A 14,176-nucleotide genomic window follows, 5' to 3' on the forward strand; every position below is an offset into this window, starting at 1 on the left:
ACTAAAACTGACAAGTTTGGATGAGAAAACTATCTGAACTCACCAACAAATTGTAACAATATTGGATATAGTTAAAAAAATGAAAAATAACCTAGGAATGCCCAGGATGATGTCTAGAGTGACGTTGCCATGTCTAGTGCCCTGATAAGGAAGTAGTCACATTTCACATTATTTGTGGAAGAGATCATGTTTAATAAAATACTGCTACAGTGTGTACTCATATGCTGTGATACAAAATGAGGGGCTCATATTACAATCCAGCATGAAATTGAATTTATGGTAAACTACAGAAAGAGCAGAGTCGAAGGCAAATGGAGTATTTGAGAAATCATGAAAATGCAGATTGGACACGGGGAGAAGAGATTTTTGCTGTGTAGTGAATAAATCGTGGAAATGAAAGATGGTAACGGAAGTGAAGAAAGTGGGAATGTTGGGAAGAGTGATTGGAGCTAAATCATCAAGCAGGCTAGATGTTTTGGAGTGGCATAGGAGTTGGGTATTCAGCCTATGAAAACTAACAGAGCTACTTTCTCATTGAATGAGATCAGAGAGAGCCAGAAAGTAATCACTGTATAGTTTGTTAATATTGAATTGTGAGGGTTGTGCTGTGAGGTTGTTATAATCAGTGACAAAGCAGCCCCCTCAGTATTTCTCACCCACCCCTTTCCCCTGGTTGCTGAAAGGGAAGAGTATCCTCTCTGCGTCTTTGGCTTGCTTTCCTTCTTTCTGAGAATAAAGAGCACCTCCCCTCTATTTTTCCCCCACCCCTACTAAGCTTCCAGGTTGTTGAGAAAGAGAAAGTTGCCCCATTGTTGCTGGGAGAGGTAAGAGTTTCCCATCTATCTCCTCACATTCTGGATTTGAAAGACAACGCATCCATAGCTCATTCTTTCCCACCTTGCTTTCTGTTCCTGACTACAAGGGAATGGAAAATCTTTCTTTCTTTTCCCATACTACCTATGAGTTTGCTCAGCATTTCCTAAACCAGCATGCCTGTATCAGGCAGTTGTAGCTTTCAAGTTCCAAGTACCTTTTAAAATGACATGTGTCAAGTATCTGAACACATGAAATGAGTGAGCTTTTTCTGATGCAGCCTGTCTTCCAATCTAAAACTGATATATTAATGATTATTCTTGGCACATAATATAAACACCTTTCATTTATCTGTGAAAGAGGGAAGTATTGTTACCCCTAGTTTATAGTTGGGGGAACTGAGCCACCAAGAAGGAAAGTGACCTGCCCAAGTGTGCGCAAAAAGCGAGTAGGGTGAATTGAGAATACAATCCACATTTCTTGATTCCATGTCCCAGGCATTAGCTACCACACTGTCCTTCCCCTGTTTTTACCTTCATTGCTTTCTCATCTCTCTTCAGGACTGCCCAGAGGTGGGGCAATTTGCCCCAGGCCCCAGGCTCCGCAGGGGCCCCCATGAGTTTTTCAGGGCCCCTGGAGTGGGGTCCTTCACTCGCTCCGAGGGCCCCGGAAAACTCTTCCGGGGCCCAGGCCTCCAGAGCTGCTTCTGCTCCTGGTCTTCAGCAGCAATTTGGCAGCGGGGGGTTCTTCTGCCCCAAGATCCGCCACCAAAGACCCCAGGCCCCCTGAATCCTCTAGGCCGCCCTGCCTCTCTTTGTCTCTCTTGAGTTCCAATTTCTGTTGTGACTCTTTTCCTTTCACAAAGTTGTTTAACCTCAGCCTCTCCAATGGTGGTCTTCTCCACTATCCTCACTGGCCCACACTCCCAACAATCCTTCCGTTCCCTGCATTTTTATGACCTCTCTTGTGCAGTTTGCCTGCCTCCAATTTAGGCAACCCAGAATCTGTCTTTCCTCCAAACATTGTCACCTACCATCAGATCCTGGCACAAGAGAACCATAGGGTAGGGTGTTACCTATGTGGGAAGACATGGAAATGGGATATGCTGCTACAGTACACAATCAGGAGAGTCAGCAAATATTAGGCCCCAACACAGCTGTTCATGACTGCTTTCTCATTCCCCCTTCCCACTGTGATCCACTGTGCTGCACTAAGAGGCACAGCAGAGGCGATGAAGCCAGTGATGGGAGCATTAATAAAGGAGGAGGAGGAAGGCTTGTGTATCAGTCCAGCAGTCCCAAAAGTCACCACTAGTAGCCAGGAGAGAGAATTGGAGGGGAAACAGTGTTCACTCCCTGCACCCATGGGAATGCAGAAAGGCCAGTGTGAGACTCTCTCTGGCTGAGTGAAACTTGGCAGATTTTAAGGGAGCCTTCTTATTTGCACCTTATTACCTCTCCCTAGATGCTAGAAAAAATGAGAACAGAATGTTCAGACCCATGGACTCCATGTCAGCCATAGGCACAACCTTACAGAGATGAAATGTGAACTATCACTGCTTTACACTTGGAATGTTATACGCAGAGTTATGATCAAGTATTACATATTGTATTGTGATTCTATAGGCACAGAGGTCCCTCTAATGAGTGATCTTAACTATGTTACTGTAGTTACAGTGAGAGTTATTTGAAGTGAGCTCTTTTCTTTGGCTACAGCAGTCAAAGAATGTTAATAAATAATTCCCAGCAAGATAATTTCAACAAACACTCCCCTAAAACATTGTGCTATAAAGCAGAACCTAGAAAGAGACGTTAATTGGCATATTTTCATTCCCATGGGAAACAGAGAGGGAAGATTTGCAGGAAAGAAAATTAAGTATACGGCTCTGAAGGATGAGATTGAAGGTGGGACAAATGTCATTTGAATTGAAGTGAAAGAAATGTTGGTATGTTTGGTTCAATTTTTTGCATAAGTACAATATCGCTCAACTTGCCAAGTCCAAAAGGTAAGACAGAATATGTGAAGAAGACCCAAAATGAGAGAGAGATTTATATTGGAAACTTGAAGAAATCTTGTCAAATTGAAATATAGTTAATTGTAAAACATGAGGCCACCTCTTGATTACTTTGGGAATAGCAACCACAGTTTCTTATTTTTAAGACGTTTTCCTCTCTCCTGTTATGAAAATCCTACACAAATAGGAGAAATGGACTGCAGTGAAAGGATGAAATTGATATATACAAAGTGCTGTCAAATCCAAAAGCAACCAAACTGAACAACTAGAGAAGTATTTTACCCTAATCTCTTCCCATTACAGTAATCTCATGTGGTATTTATGATAGATAAAGGAAATATGCAAGCAAATTGACTTTAAGTTGATGGTTTAAAATGATGTGGAAATCATTCCCTCAAAGTAGAGAGCCTTTTCTGTTACTTCAATCCCATGACTTCTGCCTTTCTGAGAGAACACTTTTGTGTGTGTGTGTGTGTGTGTGTGTGCGCGCGCATGCACTGTAGGTTCTTTGGGTGTAAAGTGTATGATGTCTCTTGAATTGAGGGATATTTGAGAGAATGGTGGAGAGAGATCTGAGACCATCATGAGAGAGATAGGACACACTATAGAAACAGAATGTATTTGGTGTTTTCAGTAATATGAGAGGGCCATAAACATCCTCCTGTGGTGTGCTGAAAGCTGTTGCAGTTCTACCACTCTAACTGAAGGGTTGAAATCACTGGGGGAAACCAGTGTTGCCTACCTAATGCTTTGAGAGAGCCACTGTTGAGGCATTGACATATCTTAAAATAATTCAGTAACACAGTATTTATGATCGGTTAGGGGGAAAGTGCAACTTTACACACATCTATAGGAAAACTTAAGTGTAAAACATAAAACCTATATGCAGCTCTAACTTGGTCTTACTCTTGTCATCAAGATGGCATGGAACATTCATTCCATCTCTCTTCCAAGTGATCCTGAACCTTGATGCCTTCATAGAGATTGGCTGCTACTTTTCCATTAAAATCTGCTCTGCCAGCAACTAAGGCAACTACTGAGACCTAGAATTTTTATTAAATACCTATTTCTGATGGGAAAACCATAACTATATATTTTGAGAAAATGCTCTTTTAACTTGCATTATATTTTTGTTTTCTCCATATCATTCCTCTACTGTCTACAGTACCATGCATGTCACACAGTGACATCTAATTAACATAACAATGGGAAAAGGCACATTTCAGAAATCACATGTTTATTTCCATTATAGATGTTTTATATACCTATTTAAAGCTTAATAGATATACAGGTATTATACGAAAATATATGTGCAGCAGGAAAATAGAGTATTATATAAATGATTTAATGGAATACAGCTGTTCTCATTGTAGTCCATGGACCACAAATATCTCATTAGTCTCCTACACTGGCTAGCCTCAGTTCAGCTAAATTTCAGAAAGAGAGCTAAAAATACATTAACTATATTCTAATATTACTTTTCTTAGTAATACAAGAGATCTTAAGCAGTCGGGAACAGGAGGGGGCAGATAAGATTTATAATTGCGGATGGCAGGGGAAATGGACCCATGAGACAATCTCTCTTAAGATATGGTCCATGCTATGAAAAATTGTGGGGACTCCTCATGTAAATATAACAGTGAAATAAAGCTACTCTGATCATAGAAAGCGAGTTCAGAATGCTAAGGAATTACACTGCTAAGCATGTTTTCTTTGAAACATCAAATTAGATGTGCAACATGATTTTGCTTCCATTTCAAAGAATATGCAGAGCTGGAGATCCATCTGTTGGCTCTTGCTAGTACCATTGAAGCTCCTGTGTGTTAAACAGCCTTGTGCTACTTCAAAGTATGTTTGAATTCTTCGTTGTGCATATAGCACACACACAAAGCAAACACTCCTTACAGTATCAGCAGCTCATATTCCTGTTTATTCTACTTGTAAGTAAAAACAATTTGTTCTTGCTATTTACTGTTTTATTTTGCACTGTGTTTTATTTTAGCTATGACAGTGAGGGTCGTCTCACAAATGTTACGTTTCCAACTGGAGTGGTCACTAACCTTCACGGGGAAATGGAAAGGGCCATTACAGTGGACATTGAATCATCTAGCAGAGAGGAAGATGTCAGCATTACTTCAAACTTATCATCAATTGATTCTTTCTATACCATGGTTCAAGGTACTGTAAACAAAACAAAAACCACAGGTACTTATAATCAGATACTAAATTGCTAAACTGTTTTTTTTTCAGTGCATAATGTATTCAGATCAGCCGCCTAAATGGGTACATTAGCACAGCAGATGTTAGTGAAAATATTACAGTTCAAGGACCTTAGAGGGAGGGAGTAGATACAAGGATGTAATTAACTCTACTTTATTATCTAACCAACAAGCTCTTGGTTTTGGAAACAAACTTTGGGATCAGGCATAGAGGATACCTAGTCTGCCAATAAGCAAAGATGAAAGACCACAGAGAGGGGGAAAAAGATTGGTTTGGCATTGGATCTGAGATTTAAGGTAGTGTGTGAAGCTACAGCAGCATGTTCTAGCAACAGTCACAGTGCACTTAGTATTTTGCAAATACAGTAAAATATAATGATACAATAAAGAATATATTTTATGATGAAGAATTACTCTTTGAAAGTGTGATTTTTTCCAAAGTGCCTAAGTGACTTTGAGCACAGGTCCCATTGCAAGTCAAATGAATTTGTGTTTCTAAGTCACTTAGGGTTAGATTCAAAGAGACTTGGGCACCTAAGTCCAATATTTAGGCACCTTTGACATTTGCAAAACCACTACTCAGCTGCTAACTAACCCCATAGGTGCCTGAAGTCCCCTAGGCACCTAAGTTTCTGCTGGTTGGGCATGTGCAAAACTGCTTAAGTCCTGTCATTGCTGAGCTGCTCGGTGCACTAACTCATGCCTAATCCCCAGCAGGCTTCTCAAACAGGGCATTCTCCTATCTATCACCTTGCCTGTGGGCCCAATCTGGTAGGTGTGCTCTGAGCATCCTTAACCCCTCACAAAAGCCACTAGCGAGGGAGCGAAAGTGAGAGTGTATCCCAGAATATCCAGTAGCTCAGTGGTTAGGGCACTCCCCAGGATGTGGGAGAGTTACGTTCAAGTCCCTGCTGCAATGAATATTATACCAGAATGGAACAGCTTGAAAAGGAGACACTGAGGAAAACGCCCCCCCAGAATACCTAATAGTGTGGTAATTAGGGCACTTATCTGGAATATGAGAGACCTGGCTTCAAGTCCCAGCTCCAGCTAAGGTGGAGAGGGGAGTTAAACCCACATCTCCCGCATCCCAGGTGAGTGCCCTCACTACTGGGCTATTGGCTATAAGAGTGGGGAGAACATGTCTGTGTGGATTAGGTGCTCTGTGGCGAACTCCAGGAGAGGATTCATGGCTATAAATCCCAATTGGAAGGAAGCACCTCCTCATAGCCTATTAGATGCTTAAGTCTCTTTGTGGATCTAGGCATTAAACCTCTCCCTTTTTCTCTGCATTTCAGTGGAGGCTAGTTTAGCTGGCTCCCTGTTCAGCTTGCTGGCTTCTGTGAATCCCCTTCTTAAGCACCTGACTCTCCATATACAATGCCTGGAGAGTCTGGAGTGTCAATACCACTGGGTGGCAGACGGCCTACGAGCTGAGTGCTGAGCATTGCTGTGCCTAAGTTCCCTGTGTAACTGTAGCCCATAGGTACTTTTAAAAATCTTACCCTGCATGTATTAGTAAAATAAATGTCACTATATAATGTCAAGGCTCTCTGTACTTATGTTGCATATGTGAATGCATGAAAAAGCCAGATTTTTAACTCATGTAAGTAAGTTTTTATACTTTGTTTCCTTTTCAGATCAGTTAAGGAACAGCTACCAGATTGGCTATGATGGCTCCCTCAGAATTATCTATGCCAGTGGCATGGATTCACACTACCAAACAGAACCGCATGTTTTAGCTGGCACAGCCAATCCAACAGTAGCGAAAAGAAACATGACTCTTCCAGGAGAGAATGGACAGAACTTAGTAGAATGGAGATTCCGAAAAGAACAAGCCCAGGGAAAAGTCAATGTGTTTGGCCGAAAGCTAAGGGTGAGGAAATGTTCGAGTATGCATGATATCGACAGCATTTGATGTTCATGAGTGGTAACAGAGGCACTATTCAATGGGTATTATTCATTCCTCAGCCACAGCATATGTAGAATATATACTCCCACAGGAGAGGTGAAAGTAGCCCTGGGTAGAGTTTTTCTTTCTTTAATTGCTCTTGTCTTTTCCGTGGGCTTTCTTTGTTGAACTTGATATCTAATATCGTGGAATGAGTCAGCATTTAGTAGTAGTATTTGTAGTATTCCCATACTGCCTAGAAGCCCAAGTCATGGATGAGGACCCCATTGTGCTAGGCACTGCAGACATAGAGAGCAAAAGATGCTGCCCATCCCAAAAAGCTTACAATCTAAGTATAAGAAAAGAAACAACTGATGCATCCAGACAGACTAGGGGAGTACAAGAAAAGAATGAGACAATATTGGTCAGTGGATAGGCTGTGGTCTCAGTTCACAAATAGCCAAACTGTTGACAAGTTTTTTGTAGCGATTACAGCACAGGAGACTTTTGAAGAAAGATCTGAAGGTAGATAATGAGGTGGCTATGCAGATGTTTATGGGAGTACCTTCCAAGGGTGACAGGTAGCATAGGAGAAAGCACTGAGATGCTTGTTTGAAAATTTAACAAGGGGCTGTACAGACTGGCATCATGGGTAATGGGAGGTGAGTGTCGCCACCTCAGTAACAAAAGAGAGATGATATATTGCATCGAGATAGGCTGTGAAGGTCTTTGAAAGTGCATAGAACCATCTTAGATTTGATGTGTTAGAGAAGGGGGACTCAATGCAAGGATGCAGAGAGAGAGGTTACATGGTCAAAGTGATGGAAAATTATCTTTGCAGCAGCATTCCGAATGAATACGAGTGGGGCAAGAATGCATTTGTCCAAGCCCGAGAGCAGAATGCTGCAGTAATTGAGGCTTGAGATGATGAGAGCTCATATGAGAGTTTTGCTGTGTGGATGGATAGGAAAGGCCATATTTTAGAGATGTTATGTAGAAAGAATCAGCAGGATTTAGACATAGCCTGAATGCAAGGACCGAGAGAGAGAGAGAGAGAGAAGTGTGAGATGAAGATGACCCCCCAGCTTACAGGCCTGAGTAACAGCAGAATGGTGTTGTCCACAGTAATTGAGAAAGGAGGTAACAAGGAAGACTTGACAGTGGGGAGCAATTGAGAGGTTTGTTTTAGCCATCTTAATCTTGAGTTGATGACTAGATATTCACAAGGAGATGTAAGAGATTTTAGTCTGGACAAAAGGAGACAGATCTGGAGTGGACAGGTAGATCTGTGAGTCATCAGCATAGAGATGTCAGTTGAATTTGAATGTTGATAACGTCATGGAATTCCTGTACAGTAACTCCTCGCTTAACGTTGTAGTTATGTTCCTGAAAAATGCAACTTTAAGTGAAACAATGATAAATGAGTCTAATTGTCCCATAAGATTTAATGTAAATGCAGGAGGTTAGGTTCCAAGGAAATTTTTGGGGGGCAGACAAAAAGCATTATACTGTGATTGGGAAGTGCTCCTGGCTTACCCCACACAGGCACAGCCGGCTGCAGGCAAGGACACTAGGAAGCATCTTTGCAGCGGCAGCTTCCCTGGAGAACAGGCTCAGATTTTGCCAGGAATGCTCCAGGCCCACCTCTTCCTGTCCCCACTCCACTCCAGGCCCACCTCTTCCCACCTCCTCTCCAGAGCATGCCACATCCCTCCCCTCCAAAGCCCTAACCGCCACTAAACAGCGGTTTGGCGGTGCTTAGGACTTTCTGGGAGGGAGGGGGAGGAGCAGAGATGCAGTGCTTCCCTGCTTCTGCCCCTCCCTCCCAGAAAGTCCTAAGTGTGAAGTGCAGGGGGAGAAGCAGGGAAGCCCTGCTTCTCCACTTTTCACCCTCCCTCCCAGTAAATTCTAAGCACCACTAAACAGCTGTTTGGCAGCGCTTAGGACTTCCTGGGAGGGAGGGGGAGGAGCAGAGACATGGTGCTTCCCCACTCCTCCCCCTCCCTCCCAGAAAGTCCTGAGTGCCACCAAACAGCTGTTTGGCCGTGGGGGAAGCACTGGGAGGGAGGAGGAGGAGATGGAGAAACAGAACTTGTGCAATGCTCCCTTTTAAAGTCACTGCTCTTCCACAGACTCTTACAAGCAGGCAGCCAAACGACATTATAAGGGAGCATTGCACAACTTTAAACTAATTGAGCAGGGACGTAACATTGAAATAACCTTAAGTGGGACATTGTTAAATGAGGAGTTACTGTATTTGAAGATAACTTTTACTATCTTTTGTAACACTTCCTGCCATAACACTAGTGCAACAATACATATTTCTGGAAGAAAAGTCTTAATTTTGTTTCCCAAAATAATCCTCTAATATGTGCCTTTTACCATCTTGTTAGGTTTTTTCTCCTTATTATAGAGTAGGCAAAATGTATTCAGCAGGCAAACTATGATTTACAACAGCCATTTGATAAAGACAACTTAGATTAAGCACTCAGAATTGCGTTGCCAGGAAACCACCTCAAAACCACAATAGAAATCTGAATTACTATTGGAATTACACCTAATTCTTTTAAATCGATCCTTGGTAGTTCATCAAATAAAAGTGAATAACTTCAGTCTGTTCCTCTTGACTAGTTATAGGTAATGTGCCATTTAAAAAATTTCATTAGGGACAAAGAAGAAAAGAAAAACACCCTTGCATCTCATATTCCTCCTCAACCCCAAGAAAAATAGATTTTTTTCTGACAAGGAGGAATGATTATTTATAGTGATGATTGCTCAGGGTAAGCAAAACCCTACCTAGTTTTGGCACCTGCTGTTTTTTGCTAAGGGAATGAGAAAGGAAAGCAGCACAACTAAAAGAAAAGGAACTTGGCCTAGACAGAAATCTTGTACTCTCTTTTTAAGTATTACTGTGTTCAGGCTGAGGGTCACTTTTCTTTTCTCCTTAGTGTTGTAACTTTCATCTCCACCACCCCTACAAATGATTTGGCTTCTCTGGTTCATAACCATTTCATTGTGCAACAAGGGAGGTTAGCAGAACCTATTGAAGCACATGTCAAATCTTCTTGGTGGCCAAGGCACCCTAGATGGATGGAGGATAATATACTATTTATAGCGTTCTCTTACCCAAAGGCCTCTGGGCATCTAAGAAAATCTAACTTAAACCTGGCTTGCTACCAAAAAAATGTAATATGGCCAAATAAATGACAGAATCGGCAAAAGAGAAATCCTCATTAATCCATCTGTCAGAAATGAAGTGATACCCTTCAAACTTCCTTGCTCTAGTGCAACAGGAAGGGAGAATAATCTGTAAGGTGCTACAGCCTTGCAGAGGTTATGGAGAGATGGGGAGAAAGTAGAGGGAGAGGCAAATGGGGGGAGAGATTTGTCAAAATAGGGAAAAAACAGAGTGAGCAATTAGAAATGAGGATAAAATAATAATAATTAAATTATTTGGGGGGAAAGAGGGCAGGAGGAGAAAAGTAAGAAGATGATGAGAGGAAAATGCCTTGAGAAAGGAGAGGAAAAAAGCCCTAGAGAAAAAAAGCTGAAACCTTTTTTAAAAACTTGTGTGAACACACACTATGAAAGGATACAGTGCAGTCTGCATAAGAATGAAGGAGAAAAGAGAATGGAGAGGAGAGAATGAGAGAAGAAGGAAGAACAAAAAACGGGGCACTCCTAACTTTTCTCCACTAATATGTCAATAACAGTTTGCTGCAAAGAAGACAAATGTACACAAAGACAATGACAAAACGTATTGCTGATATGTGCTAGTGAATATTACACTTTCACTTTAATATACTTGATATAGGTAACATGATACATTCATCTGAATAATTTTTAAATCTATCCATAATCACAAAATAATTTGCAATCTGTGCCACATACAGAACGACTTTGGATCTTCTAGTCATGTTCATAATCGTGGACTATTGATACATTTTTCCCATTTTTATTGAGAATTCCAAAGAAAGAATAGGCAGAAAGGGACAGACAGAAGTGAATGGAGGGGAAAGCTAAGAAATGGAAGACAGAGAGATAAAGAGCACTCTCTACAGAAAAACTAATTCAGGCAAATCGCCTGATCTAAAAGATAGGAAAATGGAATAAAACAATCTGCCTGAAAATAATAATAGCAAAAGCCCTCAAACAAGGGAAGTGAGGCAGATGGGAGTATGTCATATTCAGATTTAAACTGGTTTTAGAATCAATCTTGGTCTATACTAAAAATTTAGGACAACTCAGGTTCATTGCTCAAGGGTGTAAGAAAATCCAGACCCCGGAGCGACATAGGTAAAGTGAACTCACCACTGGTGTAGGCTGCACTATGTCGACGGTAGGATTCTTCTTTCTTAGGGAGAGGGCTTGCCTATGCCGACTAAAGAACCTCTCCCATCAGAATAGGTAGTGTCTACAGTGACGGGATACAGAGACGGAGCTGCACCTTGCAGTGTTTCAAGTATAGACAAGCCCTTAGAACACTCACTTGTGACAGTATATTTTAAGCATGTTAGACGGCTCATTAAGTGTACTAGACAACACTTCTGCAGCTGTTAGATTTTTCTGTTGTTTTTTTTATACAACACAGTTTTTACATGAAAACAAGATTTTTGTTCTGAAGGTGAGAACAAAGATCCTGTTTTTATGCCACTGATCCCACAAGAACAAGTCAGCAGAGACAAATATGATAAATAAGTAGATCAGATTCTCTAGAAAATGGTTGGGGTTTTTTTCCAAACTTTTCTGTGATCCAGCAGCAGCTCTTTAATATCTGTTAGCCCAACAATAAATATCTAACTTAGAGGCATCTTCTTGATGCACATCAACTGTTGGGTAAAGTTCAAGACAGTTACATTTTCACTCATGTGCACTCTTGAAAAGTTTATCTGATCAGCGTATTCTCTTGCTCCTTTCCAAATGTTACTGGACTAGCTCTCTTCACCCCTTACTCATACTCCTCTCTTCTCCCGCATATGTCAGTTTAGAAAGCAGATTTTTAAAAATGCGTTGTACAACTGTCATCTTGTTCTTGCCCCTTCTTCCCATTTATTATCATTTTGCTGTGCTGAAAATCTATCTTGGTTATCCACTATTCATCTTCACACAGAAAACTCCAAAAGGAGAGAGCACATGTGAAGTGGGTTCAGAGATGAGCAGCAAAAATGGCTGTAGGCCTGGATTAAAAAAGAAACTAAAAAACAATAGGACAGGTTACTGTAGAGAAGGGATAAATAAGACAGGGTATGCTAGAGGTCTATAAAGTCTGAATAGTAAACAAAAAGAGAATCAGACATTTCTATTCATCTGCTCTCATAACACAAGAATAAAGGGACAATCAATGAAGCTAAAAGGCAGTATATTTAAAAATGAAAAAAAATGCATATAATGTATAATTAATGTATGGAACTCCCTGTTATCACTGGTTTCAACGAAGAGTTTTTCTGTACATATACTTAGAAAAGTTCCATGGTTAGACTGGAAAGGTTGATGCTGGTTTGTCTGTTTTTATTAAAAACTGTTACAAACATTAAGCTTCAGGACATTATCCAACCTTTAACTGACCCATGGGTTGGGAATAAACTGCCTCTGAGGGCATGTTATTTCATAATTATCTACTAAGGGTTTCTTGCATCTTCCTTGGAAGCATCTTGCATTAGATACTGTCATAGACAGGATACTGGACTAAATATCGTGTCTCTGATACAGTATGGAAATTCCTATGTGCTTAACTTTTACTAGTTGTTTTGATAGTGCTCACAGTAAAGGGTTAGGGCTCACTTTTGAAGTGTCATTGATTAATGTTAATTAACTGTGCAGTGATTTGTCTTGTTTCACAGAATCATTTGCTAATTCTTTAGTCATTGCCCCACATTTTTGTACTGCTTACTTAAACAGTGGTACGGGCTCTTCAAGTAGCACCAGTTATTATAAAAGTTTTCAATGCATATACTTCAGTATTTTGTTAACTGTTGACTAAACCTTAACGAATTTAATTGAAAAGATTTTGAACAAATGCCAGGCTGTCTCTTTACTTAATGAAACCTTTTAAAACAGCAGTTAATCTAAAGCCTTGCACTTACGGCAAGAAGTTGCTAAATTAATTTACTGACACAAGGAATCAATCATTATAAATGGTGTTTAAACAATAGCTGGTACTCTGAGGAAGTAATAGGTGGCTGGTATTTGAACAACATGATTTATTTTGTCATCTTGTTTGTTTTGTAAAAGGTTAATGGCAGAAACCTCCTTTCAGTCGACTTTGATCGAACCACAAAGACAGAAAAGATCTATGATGACCACCGTAAATTTCTGCTGAGGATTGCCTACGACGCATCAGGGCATCCAACTCTCTGGCTGCCAAGCAGCAAGCTGATGGCTGTCAATGTTACCTATTCATCTACAGGTCAAATTGGCAGTATTCAGCGAGGAACCACTAGTGAAAAAGTAGACTATGATGGGCAGGGAAGGATTGTATCTAGAGTATTTGCTGATGGAAAAACTTGGAGTTACACCTATCTGGAAAAGGTAAAGAACACTAAAGTTTTAACAAATGCTTTTTTCTATCAACATTGCTTTGGGCGCATTGAAAGCTGCGCAGAACATGTCAGCCATATGCAGAGAAAATACACGGCAGAACCAAATTTTATTTCTGGTTTTAGGTGCCCCTATGTGATTCACGTGGGTACTGGGGTGATTAGTGTTTCTGCATTAAACATGCAGTCTAGCCTTAGTTAACTTTTAGTAACTGGTGTATTTGTAAATTATTTAGGCCATATAACAAACAAGTGGCATCTCTATCTACCTGCTTTCTTAATACATAAAATAATATACAGGAATTAATTAGATCTTGGTAACTTAAGTCAATAGTAAATGATTTATGTCTAACTTGTATGTTGTGTTTTGTGGCACAGAAAAGAGTTGTTATTTCATTATAGTTAAAGCTGCCATTTCATACTTTGTTCATATTGTAGCAGAGAATCAAAGCAATAATGGAGAACTCACAAGTCTCTTTATATATTAATATCGTAGAAGCATGACTCTCTTTCCTCATACTGTCATTGCATATCTCCATTGTGAGATCTCATGCCCTGCCATGTAACAGCAGAACCCTTCTAGTACCCTTAGTTCTAGAGTGCTGTGAGAGAGCAGCAATCATATACTACCATTCCCACTCCCCCCAGCCTGATTGCTTTGTTATAGATCTAGTAACTCCTGGCTGGGCACACCGTTTCACAG

At 40.6% G+C, this 14,176-nt stretch overlaps 1 protein-coding gene across 17 annotated transcripts in view; it reads left to right on the forward strand.

The window, feature by feature from the left end:
- The window catches only part of TENM3 (teneurin transmembrane protein 3), an 857,073-nt gene that overhangs the window by 828,467 nt on the left and 14,430 nt on the right, over positions 1 to 14,176 (forward strand). For all 17 annotated transcript variants that reach the window (XM_050945288.1, XM_050945293.1, XM_050945292.1 and 14 more), the window contains 3 exons: positions 4,830 to 5,005; positions 6,687 to 6,922; positions 13,169 to 13,465. In XM_050945288.1, the coding sequence (XP_050801245.1) occupies positions 4,830 to 5,005; positions 6,687 to 6,922; positions 13,169 to 13,465 (709 nt within the window). The remainder of the gene's footprint in view (positions 1 to 4,829; positions 5,006 to 6,686; positions 6,923 to 13,168; positions 13,466 to 14,176) is intronic.

This window comes from Gopherus flavomarginatus, chromosome 3 (genome assembly GCF_025201925.1).
Source record: "Gopherus flavomarginatus isolate rGopFla2 chromosome 3, rGopFla2.mat.asm, whole genome shotgun sequence".
In the NCBI taxonomy this organism is placed as follows: Eukaryota; Metazoa; Chordata; order Testudines; family Testudinidae; genus Gopherus; species Gopherus flavomarginatus.